The 11626-nt window shown below is 40.7% G+C and overlaps 1 protein-coding gene across 3 annotated transcripts in view; it reads right to left on the bottom strand.

Moving 5' to 3' along the window:
* Positions 1-5495: 5495 nt before the first annotated feature.
* LOC138804471 (3'-5' RNA helicase YTHDC2) overlaps positions 5496-11626 on the bottom strand; it is a 50235-nt gene continuing 44104 nt past the window's right edge. For 2 of the 3 annotated variants that reach the window (XM_069988742.1, XM_069988741.1), the window contains exons 26-30: positions 11154-11331; positions 9113-9316; positions 8235-8417; positions 7192-7280; positions 5496-7101 (exon numbers count right to left, since the gene is read on the bottom strand). In XM_069988742.1, the coding sequence (XP_069844843.1) occupies positions 7200-7280; positions 8235-8417; positions 9113-9316; positions 11154-11331 (646 nt within the window). In that variant the 3' untranslated portion in view covers positions 5496-7101; positions 7192-7199. The remainder of the gene's footprint in view (positions 7102-7191; positions 7281-8234; positions 8418-9112; positions 9317-11153; positions 11332-11626) is intronic. The other variant, XM_069988743.1, reaches the window with a different exon arrangement.

Genomic DNA, 11626 nt, shown 5'->3' with positions numbered 1-11626 from the left:
CACGCAACACTTAGGCTTGTCCTTCACTGTATCTCTATGGTAAGCCATTTCACTGATGGCTTTTCAACAGTCTATTCACAGTTAGCCTCCTATGGTGTCTAGCTTCTGTGATCTTTGGGAGAGGCTGGTTCTTTCAGATTTTACTCCCCCACTTCCTCCTTACCCCTCGCAGCTACTGTTGATGTAAAAGGAGCTTGCTGTACCCTCCTGGCAGTGGCAGGAGGGGTCGGATGGCAGGCGTTTCCGCTGCTTCTGAGAATGAACTTTCTATTGTGATCCGCCATGTGACTCAAGGGTCTGTTTTCAGGTCTGAGGGAATGGAACAATAGTTAAAGCACATCTCTTAAGTGTCAGCAAGACTGCTTATATACACATGTATAGGTATTACCCTTGACTTTCTTTTTTCTGTCAGTCATGGGGCTTGAACTCTGGGCCTGCACACTGTCCCTCTGCTCGTCAGCTCAAGGCAAGCACTCTCCCTCTTAAGCCACAGCACCACTTCTGGTTTTCTGGTGGTTCCATGGAGATAAGAGTCTCACAGACTTTCCTTCCCCGGGCTGGCTTTGAACCACGATCTTCAGATCTCAGCCTCCTGAGTAGCTGGGATGACAGACGTGAGCCACCAGCACCCAGCTACCCCTTACTTTCTATGCACACTCCTCCTTAGTGAAAGATCTTTTCAAGCCTTAGTAGGATTTCAACTGCCCCAGGAAAGAAGCATCAGATATATGTGCAAGTCATGATCATAAATGAAAGATCTGTGTCTCAACTCCAAGGAATCTGAAGTCCGCAAGTGAGCATCTTTCAGTGCGTCTGAGGCTCATCCTGGGTGAAGAAGCGACGTGACATATTTTTAAGTTCTCCTTAAACTGCTAGGGAAAAAAAGGCTCCTCATCTGTAAAACATGATTTCTAAAACTTCCAAATCTAAAAAGCCATCTTGAGAACAGGCCACTTAAACTACTGAGCTTCTACAACTCATATCAATATTGTAGATAAAATTGATGACGGAAAGGTATACAACTGCACCCCCTAGTGGGCAAAAGGTAGTAATCCAAGCAACAATACAGACAAATGCTAATGAAGTTTTAACTTTCCAGGCGGCATTTCCAAACTTTTTGTAGGATTATGGCAAGCCATGGATCCTGTGACCTTCAGAAATCTCAGAAGACACACACACACACACACACACACACACACACACAATGTTCCAGCAGACAATTTAAGGAAATGTTGACCTTCCACAGCTCTACCCAATCATGCCGGGCCAATTAACTATTTGCTGCACAGACCTATGATTTCCATCTTAGGACAACTCTACCATAATTCTAAGTCATCAGACACTACAGAGTATCTAATGAGTTTTTAAAAATATAACTATAATCCAAATACACATAGTCTCTATATTGGAGGATACTTGATGTATTAGTTGACAGAAAGCAGTATCTCACCTTCCAGGCAAACAAAACCAGGTCCTCCTTCTTCCTACTATAGTAAAGACAATCGCTTGTCTTCAGACTCCAACTCTCAAAAAAGCGTGGCAAAAATGTATAGGAGAGCCGGGCACTGGTTGCCTATAATCCTAGCTATTCAGGAGGCTGAGATCTGAGGATCATGGCTCAAAGCCAGCCTGGGGAAGCCATGAAATTCTTTTCTCCCATGAACCACCAGAAAACTAGAAGTGGCGCTGTGGGTCAAGTGGTAGAGCGCTAGCCTTGAGCTGAAGAGGTGAGGAACAGTGCCCAGGCCCACAGTGCAGGCCCCACGACCGGACCCAAAAAATAAATAAATAAATATTTCAAATACAAAGAAATGGCCTATGTTTAGAAGATGGAAATGCTAATTAACCGTGATTCAGTCATTATCCAGTACACAAATGTACTGTCACAATGTACCCATCAACATGCACAATTAAAAATCAATTTAAATTATTATTAATAAACAAGACTTCCTTGTTTCAGTAACTATAGGATATTTTTAAAATAACGTGATTAATTGTGCTTACCTGTTCATCCAGTTATATACTATCCTTAGATAGTTGTCTTAAGAAAAGTCACTATGATAAAAGAATGTTTTCCAGTCGGGCGCCAGTGGCTAGCTACTCAGATGAGGATCACGGTTCAAAGCCAGCCCAGGCAGGAAAGTCAGTGAGACTCTTATCTCCAACAAACCACCAGAAAACCGGAAGTGGCGCTGTGGCTCAAGTGGTAGAGCGCTTGCCTTGAACTGAAGAGCTGAGGGATGGCGCCCAGGACCAGAGTTCAAGGTTCCTAACCAACAACAACAACAAAAGTTTTCCATGCTAATCACAATACAGAAAAATAAAGAATATCATCAAGCTTCTAGCCTGGTCTGAGGACAGGAGGAGTCAGACCTGGGAAACAAACTGAGGACATTAGCACAAAAATGATTTCGGACTAACTTTCCATTTACAATATGCATTTTGTCCAAGGAAACCATCAGTTCCTAAAGGAAAAGGTAGACAGATGGACGTGCCAGGAAGAGAAGCTGCGCACGCAACCGGCCTTCCTCCGAAAATAAACAATCCAGCAAGTCATTCTTCCTGCCTTTCCTGGGAGCCAGAAGGAATAGGCATCGTGATCTCTGAGCACTGAAATACACAGGTAACCCAGATTAACCCAGACTCAATAGGCAGCCTTTGCACAGTTAGATCACTAGCAGACATTGCACCTTCACATCCAAAACATAACCGAGTCTACAGACAGTCCACTGCTTCAGAACCGCATGCAGGACGGACCAGCCATTCAACAGCTTCCTCCCTCATCAGCTTCACTGGGATAAATTCTTTTCTACAAAAGGAGGTAATGACTTTTGCCTTGAGTCCCCCAAATTAACCCTGAAATTACGTTCTTAAATGACTGCCAAATAAACTAATCTGGGCCTCTTTTCCTTCACATCTACATTACAATGGGACCTGTAGCCTTCTCATTATTAGATAGATGGTGTAGTTTTCTGTTTATTTCAAGGTGATTCAAGACAGGAGATATTCTACTATAACCGAAGTGCGCCAAGAGGAAAGAATTGGTTTTTTTTGTTGTTGTTGAATTTGGTGCTCTAAACTGCAAGACATTAAAGATCTGTGATACTGAATGTCCACAACCTATCAGGCAATTATGGGCAAATAACACCAAGTACTTATATCGTGTGACATCTGGTTTTTCCAACATTCACTTCCAGTGATCCTGTGAAACAGACAGGAAAGGTGGTATTTTCTCTTTTTCACATAGGGAAATTAGAGGTCAGAATGGTTGAGCAGCTTTCTGTTCTCATGTTTAGTGTTGGAGCTTCAGTGTAATGTGGCATCTCTTGCAAAGAGGTGAATGTTTTATCAATTACCTCTATTTTTACTATTATAATTTCCGCTGGTGAACAAGATGAATAATGTGAGCATTTTAGATGGATGCCTTATGAACTTTAAAACATATATCCAAAAATACCTTTGACTCATCCGTTTCAGGATAATCCATGGGCCATATAGGTATCAGGTCAATATACAGATTGTTGAGCCCAATTTTTCACCAGATCAGACACTGGTAGCTCATGCCTGTAATACTAGCTACTCAGGAGGCTGAAATCTACCATAATTTGAAGCCAGATGGGGTAAGAAAAATCTGTTAAACTCTGATCTTCAATTTCTAAAAAAAAAAAAAAAAATGCTGAAACAAGTTGTAGCTGAAGTGGTAGAGTGTAAGCCCCAGTGCTAGAACTATCAGGATTTTTAAAAAAAGAAAAAAACTCTACTCATCAACCAGGTACCACGTTTAGAAACACAGCCTTTTTTTTTTTTTTTGTCTGTCATGGGGCTTAAACTCTGGGCCTGGGCACTGTTCCTCAGCTTGGAGATCATAGTCTCATGGACTTTCCTATCTGGGCTGGCTTTGAACCATGATCCTCAGATCTCGGCTTCCTGAGTAGTTAGGATTACAGGTGTGAACCACCGGCACCTGGCTCCCACAGCCTTTTTCCTTTTACTTTTTTTTTTTTTTTTTGGGGGGGGGGGAGGGGTCCGGTTGTGGGGCCTGAACTCTGGGCCTGGGCGCTGTCCCTCAGCTCTTCAGCTCAAGGCTAGCGCTCTACCACTTGAGCCACAGCGCCACTTCTGGCTTTTTTCTTTTTGCTTACGTGGTGCTGAGGAATCGAATCCAGGGCCTCAGGCATGCAAGGCAATCACTCTACTACTGAGCCACCTTCCCAGGCCCACACAGCCTTTTTAATAGGCATCTTAAAACTGTAGACTAAGCTCAAGATCCTCTAGATTTCGTTATCTTTTTCTATCATTACATTTCACAGGACAAACTTGTTTTTTAAAAGAACTTTTGTCAGTTTTGTTTGTTTGTTGGGTCGTCATGGGGCCTGAACTCTGGGCCTGGGCACTGTCCCTCAGCTCTTCAGCTCAAGGCTAGCACTCTACCACAGCGCCACTTCCGGCTTTTTTCTTTTTGCTTATGTGGTGTTGAGGAATCGAACCCAGGGCCACAGGCATGCAAGGCAAGCGCTCTACCACTGAGCCACCTTCCCAGCCCCTTTTGTCAGTTTTATAAGCTACATATTCCTCAGAACATTTTTGCTGTGTTTCTTTCAGCTGTTCACTTCTACCTATCTACTATCTACCACTTCAGCCACACCTTCAGACCTTCTGTTATTTTCAAGGTAAGGTCTTGCTTTATGCCCGAGCTGGCCTAGACGGTAATCCCCCGATTTGTATGTCCCCTACAACTTGGGTAAAAAGCATATGCCACCACACTCAGCCATTGACTGAGATAGAGTCTCTTCTTCAACTTTCCCGGCTGCCCTCAAATTCTGGTGCCCTGACCTCTGCCTCCCAAGTAGCTAGGATTGAATTACAGGTTACTTTTCTCTATAGTTTTTAACTTCCTGTCCCAATCCTTTTACAAACTGTCCTGTGTTTGTGTGTGTGTACGAGATATATATATATATAGAGAGAGAGAGAGAGAGGGATTTGAACTCAAGACCCTGTGCTTATTAGGCAGGTGCTCTATCAATTAAGCAACACCCTCCACCCTTTTTGCATCTAGTTAATTTTTCTGACAGGGTCTCATATTTTTGCTTGAAGCCGGCCTGGACCATGATCCTTTTACTTCAACCCCTTCACAGCTCAGATGACAGGCACATCCCACGCTGGCCCAGCTTATTGTGAAGACGGGTTCTTGTTAAGCCTTTGCCCAGGTAGACCTCAAACCTCAATCCTCTGTCTACTTTCCTGATCTCAGCCCCCTGAGTAGCTAAGATTACAAGTGGGAGCCACTGTACCCAGTTTTATCTATTTTCAGAGACAGTTCAAAGGCATCTCATGATGAAACCCTCAATGACTGTCTTCCTTGAAGGCCTTGGTTGCTGTCAGTGTTAACTGTGCTGCATGACACAAAGACATGGGAAGGCTGTTGCATGGGGGGAAAAAAGAGATGTAGTACATGGAATCTAAATAATTTAATAGATTTAATAAGCATATTAACATTTAAAGTTCATTTCTTCCAAAAACAACATTTTAATTACATTCAAACTGTACTCATTTTAAATACCAACAAACTCATCATTTACATACAAGGCTAGATATTAGAAAACGTGAAAATTTAAACAAGCTGTATTTTTTGAAGTCCTTCCAAATCCAAAACACTGAAAATTACTAAGTATATATCTTTAAAAAAAAAAAAAAAGTACACATTATCAGGAAAACATAAGCTGATCTAATAGGAAAAGAAATGTAATACATGTAAAATGGAACATAATTCATATAGGCTCAACTTACAGGTGTACTTCAAAGTATAAAAAGAACAAACCTACAAGCTACTAATACAGCTAATACAAACAAAAATCACGGCTGACATTCTAATGCACCAATAATGCTTCTCAGAGAGAACTGATGGTCTCAAGATTTTTTGTTGACCAATGATTTTGCATTTCTTCTCAAATACAGAACCAGAGTACTTAGAATTTTATCTTTAAAGTAAATCCATTTTTTTCTTTACGACAACAACTCAAAGATACCATGAGAAGAAGTATCCAGTCTAGTGTATTCAGGTATTTTTTCCCCCCACATACCCTATCCTTCTATTCCCCTTGAACAAGCTTCTAAGGGAACTGTACAAACCAAGCAACTCTGAGAGGACAAAGAAACCTGAGACTTGGCATTAGCATAGGTTGGAAATTTTTTAAATCCCCATTTATTAAGTAGTAAATGCAGAAAAGGTAGAAGCCATGTCTGAAACATAAGTCAGAGAAAAAGAAATTAAATATTAAAGAAGACATTTAGAACTGTGGTCCTTGCGTGTTTTAGCTTCAAAGACATAAAGCAACCAAGCTACCAATAACTGCTGTGTATCTTTTAAAACTTGTAGAAATGTCTTTAAATCTTTAACAAGGTGCTATATAGCCAAAGATGTCAAAACTACTGTGCTCATGTGAGGGACATGTGAAAGCTGTTATGGGGGAGAAAGAGAGAAGGAGGAGGAAGGGAGAAGAGAGGAAGAGAGGGAAGGAGGGAGGAAGAAAAAAGAGGGAGGAATATGGGACTTCTCAGTTTAAAAGAGGCAGCTCTAGAATAAGCTAAGCACACCACCTCATTTATCAAGGCAGGAAGGAGTTCTGCCCTTCTTTAGATTTTACTGCATTACCTAATCACACACAAAAAAGAGCATTCCTTCTTTTTTTATTTTTTTCCAATATGTCTCTGGCTTAAATGACAGAATGAGCAGTTCTTAACACACACTATTTATAAAGGCCATTTATAAAGTTAGTTGGCTGCTGGCATTTGTTTCTTGGTGGTGAATAAAGAACTGACTCTTCTAAATGGTGCTCAGAAAAACCGATAGTCATGCCTTTTCTGCATTACAAAGTGATCAGTGCGTTGTAATGCCGTTTGTTTAAAGTAAGTGCTGTTGTGTCAAGCCATGGAATTATTACTGCTGTGCTCCCTATGATCACTATAGTTCTCACACGTGAAGACGGCACCGGAAGCAGCACTGCGACCACACTCAGCACACGTGCCGCACACCCCTCTCCGTTTGGGAAACTTGGTACATTGCGAATTTCCTCTGGGCATGTTCTTCCACAGCAAAGCATTCTAGAACAGTAAAAGGGAAAAAACAAATACTCTGAGTGTCATGCTAATGACAACAAATACTGCTAGCACCCAAAGTCAAATAGGCATAACCTGCATTGTCAGTCACTTGTGGGTTTTTCTCCCAAAGGAAGGCGTTCCCATAACTGGAGCAACTGTTCACCAACCTGTGGTTCTAGCTCCTGGATAAATCAAAAGTCAAAATAAACATACAAAGAACTAAACTGAAAAATTACCAAAAACTACACTGATAAAAATGCAAAAAAAGAATTCCATTCTTTTTTTTTTTACCAGACCATGCTCAAACCAAATGTTTTATATTGTGTGAATCTCTGCTTTAAGGTATACAAGTTGACTTTCAGATTTAAGATGAGTGAATTTGCAATTGTCTCTACTTTCACGACAAAATGCCAACTGGTTTCCCTGAGTCCTGGAATTCTATGTAGAAATAATACATTTTTAATGGTGATTTAGCAAAAGCACTCAAACTTGATAGTCTTTTTTTAGGAATTGTATATTTCAAAATCAGCATTATAAAATAAAACTATTATTATACAGGTAAAAAGAGTGCCACTGTTTTACAGTCTCCATGTGTATGTTATCACCATGAGCATTTAAAAATAACTTTTTTTTTTTTGGGGGGGGGGTCAGTCGTGGGGCTTGAACTCTGGGCCTGGGTGCTGAACCTCAGCTCTTAGCTCAAGGTGAGTGCTCTGCTGCTTGAGCCACAGCACCACTTCCGGTTTTCTGAGTGGTTTACTGGAGATAAGAGTCTCATGGACTTTCCTTGCCTGGGCTGGCTTTGAACCATGATCCTCAGATCTCAACCTCCTGAGTAGCTAGGATTACAGGTGTGAGCCACTGGCGCCCGGCTTTAAAAATAACTTACACTTCCCATGAGGATGTAAAGCGAGCCACACTGATTCAAACATGTGACTCACTGTCATTTGGCCTCAGTCTATATTCTCTTAACATCAAATGGAGTAATAACTCATTTTATTAAAAATATGTAATAGTTATTTACTTTACCTAATTAGTTTAAGTCACAAAGACATTAAATAAATAAGTACGCAGACTGCAGATTTTCTCCTGGACGTGCTGAACAGCAGCAAATGCTGTCAACGCCAGCATAGTACCTGCCCATCCCGGCTTATCTGCACCTTCTTGTTGTCATTCCATGGGTTGAGCAGGTGGTGTGCACACTGGAAGGGAAGGCTCTCTTTTCGTATCCACTCCACCTTAAAGACCCCGCCCAGGCCCGCTGAGCCCCAGTCTTGGCTCTTCTCCCTTCCTATCTCAGAAGACATCCGGGAAAACCCCTGTAGGTAAAAGAAGGGGAAGAGATGGAGGGAAAGTTGTTAAAACATCTGAACTTACTTTGTCTGATAAAGCTGAGGGTTTTTTATTTTTACACTTTTAAGGTAAAACTATAAAAGATACTTAACAAAAAAATATCAAATATAAAGCTTACTAGGTTTATTACCAAATTTTAGAAGAAAACACAATTTTAATCTAACACTTCAAATGTTAACAGTTTCTAAATAATGTGTCTTCTATTCTACGTCTACATTTATTTCATGACAATGAAGAGAACTGAGCTAAGGTTTTATTTCTGTAATAAATTCCATGTTTTGTAAATTCAGATAAGCATGAAGGCAAGCAAAGTTAAAAAACGTATGTTGTCAATGCTAACTTTCTTGGCCTACTTAAATAAACATTCAACTGAGTCAATCTCTCCATAGTGTTAAGTGCATCTGAGAACCAGTAAATCTACGGTTATGTTCAGAGGAAAATATTTATGTGTGAAGGCTCTGGTGTTAAGACAAAGCAAAATTAAAGAGGTCCCAGTTCTATCACCCCTAGAAGAGATGTTAAATACCCCTCATTCCAAGTCAAGCAAGAGGCACCATTCCACTCCAATGCAGTACAAAGCTGGTTTTGTTTTGCTGTTTTTACCTGTACAGTGTGACCCACAACCAGAACAAGTCCATTTTACTGTTTTAGGACAGCTCACCTGGAAATGTCCAGATCCTTGAACAGAAAATACCAAGTAAACCATGCTGCTCTCCCAAAAGGCCCGATTTAGCTTCCGCTCATTACTAGGGGTTGTAGACCAGATGCCCTTCTGTTGAGAAATTTCAAGGTTTCTCAGATTGCTACTCTTCATTATGAAGTACCGAACAGGCATGTTTGGTCTTGGTGAAGGAGATTTTGAGCCCTATAAAACAATGTGTAAGTTCTCCAAGGGTAATGTGACCTTTCAAGATCAGCAAACATCATTTCCATAAATACATAAGCCAAAAATATTTTATCAAATAGTCAACAAATGCAAACAGCTCATGATGCTTGAAAACTTTTAACAACGCTCAATCAAAATGAGCTTACAAAGACTAAATCAAAGCATAAAAAAACGCCTTGTTGCTGGGTGCCGGTGGCTCACACGGTTCAAAGCCAGCTCGAGCAGGAAAGACCGTGAGACTCCTATCTCCAATAAACCACCAGAAAACTGGAAATGGCGCTATTGCTCAGTGGTAGAGCACTTTGAGCTGTAGAGCTGAGGGGCAGTGCCCAGGCCCAGAGTTCAAGACCCACAACTGACAAAAAAAAAAGCCTTGTTAAAAGGATCCAGACTTTAAGACTCCAAATGGATTTTCACAAAATGTTTTTAAAACCTTGAAATTCAGAGAACAAATTTAAACTCCTATGTGTACTATGAGGAGGAAGTCTTCGTGACAAGCCTAGCAGTCTTGGAGTTCCAAAACAGAGAAGGGTTTAGAGACTGCAGGGATTCCAATCTGCGTGGTAAGTACTGCAAAAGCTCAAGTAGTTGAGTGCCAGTTGTGAGCCAATCAAGAAAAGAGAGAGCCAGGCCTCAGAATTCAAGCCCTGACACTGGCAACCAACAAACAAACAACAAATTAGAATGCTAATTCAGCAAAGACTATGGCTGGACTGTGAAATTAGCACAGAAAAGATGCAGAGCAGGGAGAATAACAGCAAATTCACATAATAGCCACCACCAATCCACTCACTAGAAATTACAAAATCTCTCGCATTTTGAATTACAAAGACATTACAATGATAAATAATGCCAAGTGCCAAAAATATACACCAAATGAAACTCTTAAGGGTTTGTTAAAGAAAATGCAAAATAGCACAGCCATTTTAGAAAAGAGTTGAAGAGTTTCTTGTAAAGTTAAACATATTTACTATGTAAAACAGTATATGGTAAAAATGTCTGCTGAATATCACCTATCCAAATACCTCTTCAGGTGTGGAAACTAAAAGTAAATGCTTCTGAGCAAACGAAATAATTCGTATTACACATTTTAAAAATGATAGTTTCCAGTTCCATATCACTATCTATCTTTTGCCTTCCTACCTTCTTTATTTAACAATTTATTTAGTATATTTTAACATAATTATTGAATTAACAAGTAAAAGAAATACATGCTTCTGATTTTGAAATTATATACCAAAATTTAAATAGCTTTGTTCTTTTTTTTTTTTTTGGTTGGTTGTGGGCTTGGGCGCTGTCCCTGCGCTCTTCAGCTCAAGGCTAGCGCTCTACTGCTTGAGCTACAGCGCCACTTCCTAGCTTTGTTCTTTCAACCAAAAGGTTTTAAAGGAATAAAAATGAACAGCCCAGCTATATACAACTAGTTAATAATTTCTTAAAGTATCCCAAAATAATAGTATTGAGTAAGAACATAGAAGTAGTAGAACAGAATAATAGAAGTACAGAATAGAATAATAGAAGTATTTTATAAGCAGAAAGAAAACTAAAAAAAAAATGTATTCCAAGCACTGCAGTTTGTTTTCCAGGAGTCACTCAATTTAAACCTGCAAGGCACCCCTAACTGGAAAAAGGCGAGCTTTTTTTTTTTTCCCAGGGCTGAGGACCGAATGAACCTAGGGCCTTGTGCGCGCCGGGCAGGTGCCCTTCCGCCGGGCTAGACCCCAGCCCAAAGGGAAGCTTTTATTATCTTATTTAAATGTGTAACATTGGAGGCGTTACACACCTGATGCTTCCTGTGCCTACTTCTGCTACTTACCTTTCCTGAAGATGGTGGGGAAGGACTTGCACAAGGACTTGGGTAGGTGCTGCTGTCCGCAGACTTCACAGAGCACTGGTCTGATCGGTCCTCAGTGCTCCGCTTTGGATGTAAAATTCCTCTGTCTTTGTACTTCTGAGGAGGGTGTAAGGCTGGAGATGGAGATTTCGTCAGTACTCTAGAACAAGGCAGAATGGTCAGAGATGAGTAACACACAAGTTAATGACACAATAGCTCCAATACCTGGGGAAGATGGTGGGAAATTCACTTTAAATAGTGGTAAGTAATTCTCAATGCAGGGCATCCAGGAAACATGTATCAATACCTAACATGTATCAACAAAACACACTTTCAACATGATGCTTTCAGAAGTGGAGGTGTGGCTCAAGTGGTAGAGTATTAGCCTTGAGTGAAAAAGCCAAGCCAGAGTGTGAGGCCCTGAGTCAATCTCCAGGACTGGCACAAAATAAATA

Source organism: Dipodomys merriami, unplaced genomic scaffold, assembly GCF_024711535.1.
Source record: "Dipodomys merriami isolate MVZ:Mamm:240054 unplaced genomic scaffold, mDipMer1.0.p SCAF_366, whole genome shotgun sequence".
Lineage (NCBI taxonomy): Eukaryota > Metazoa > Chordata > Mammalia > Rodentia > Heteromyidae > Dipodomys > Dipodomys merriami.
Note: the sequence above shows the minus strand (reverse complement) of the source record. Positions and strands in the feature narration are given on the sequence as shown.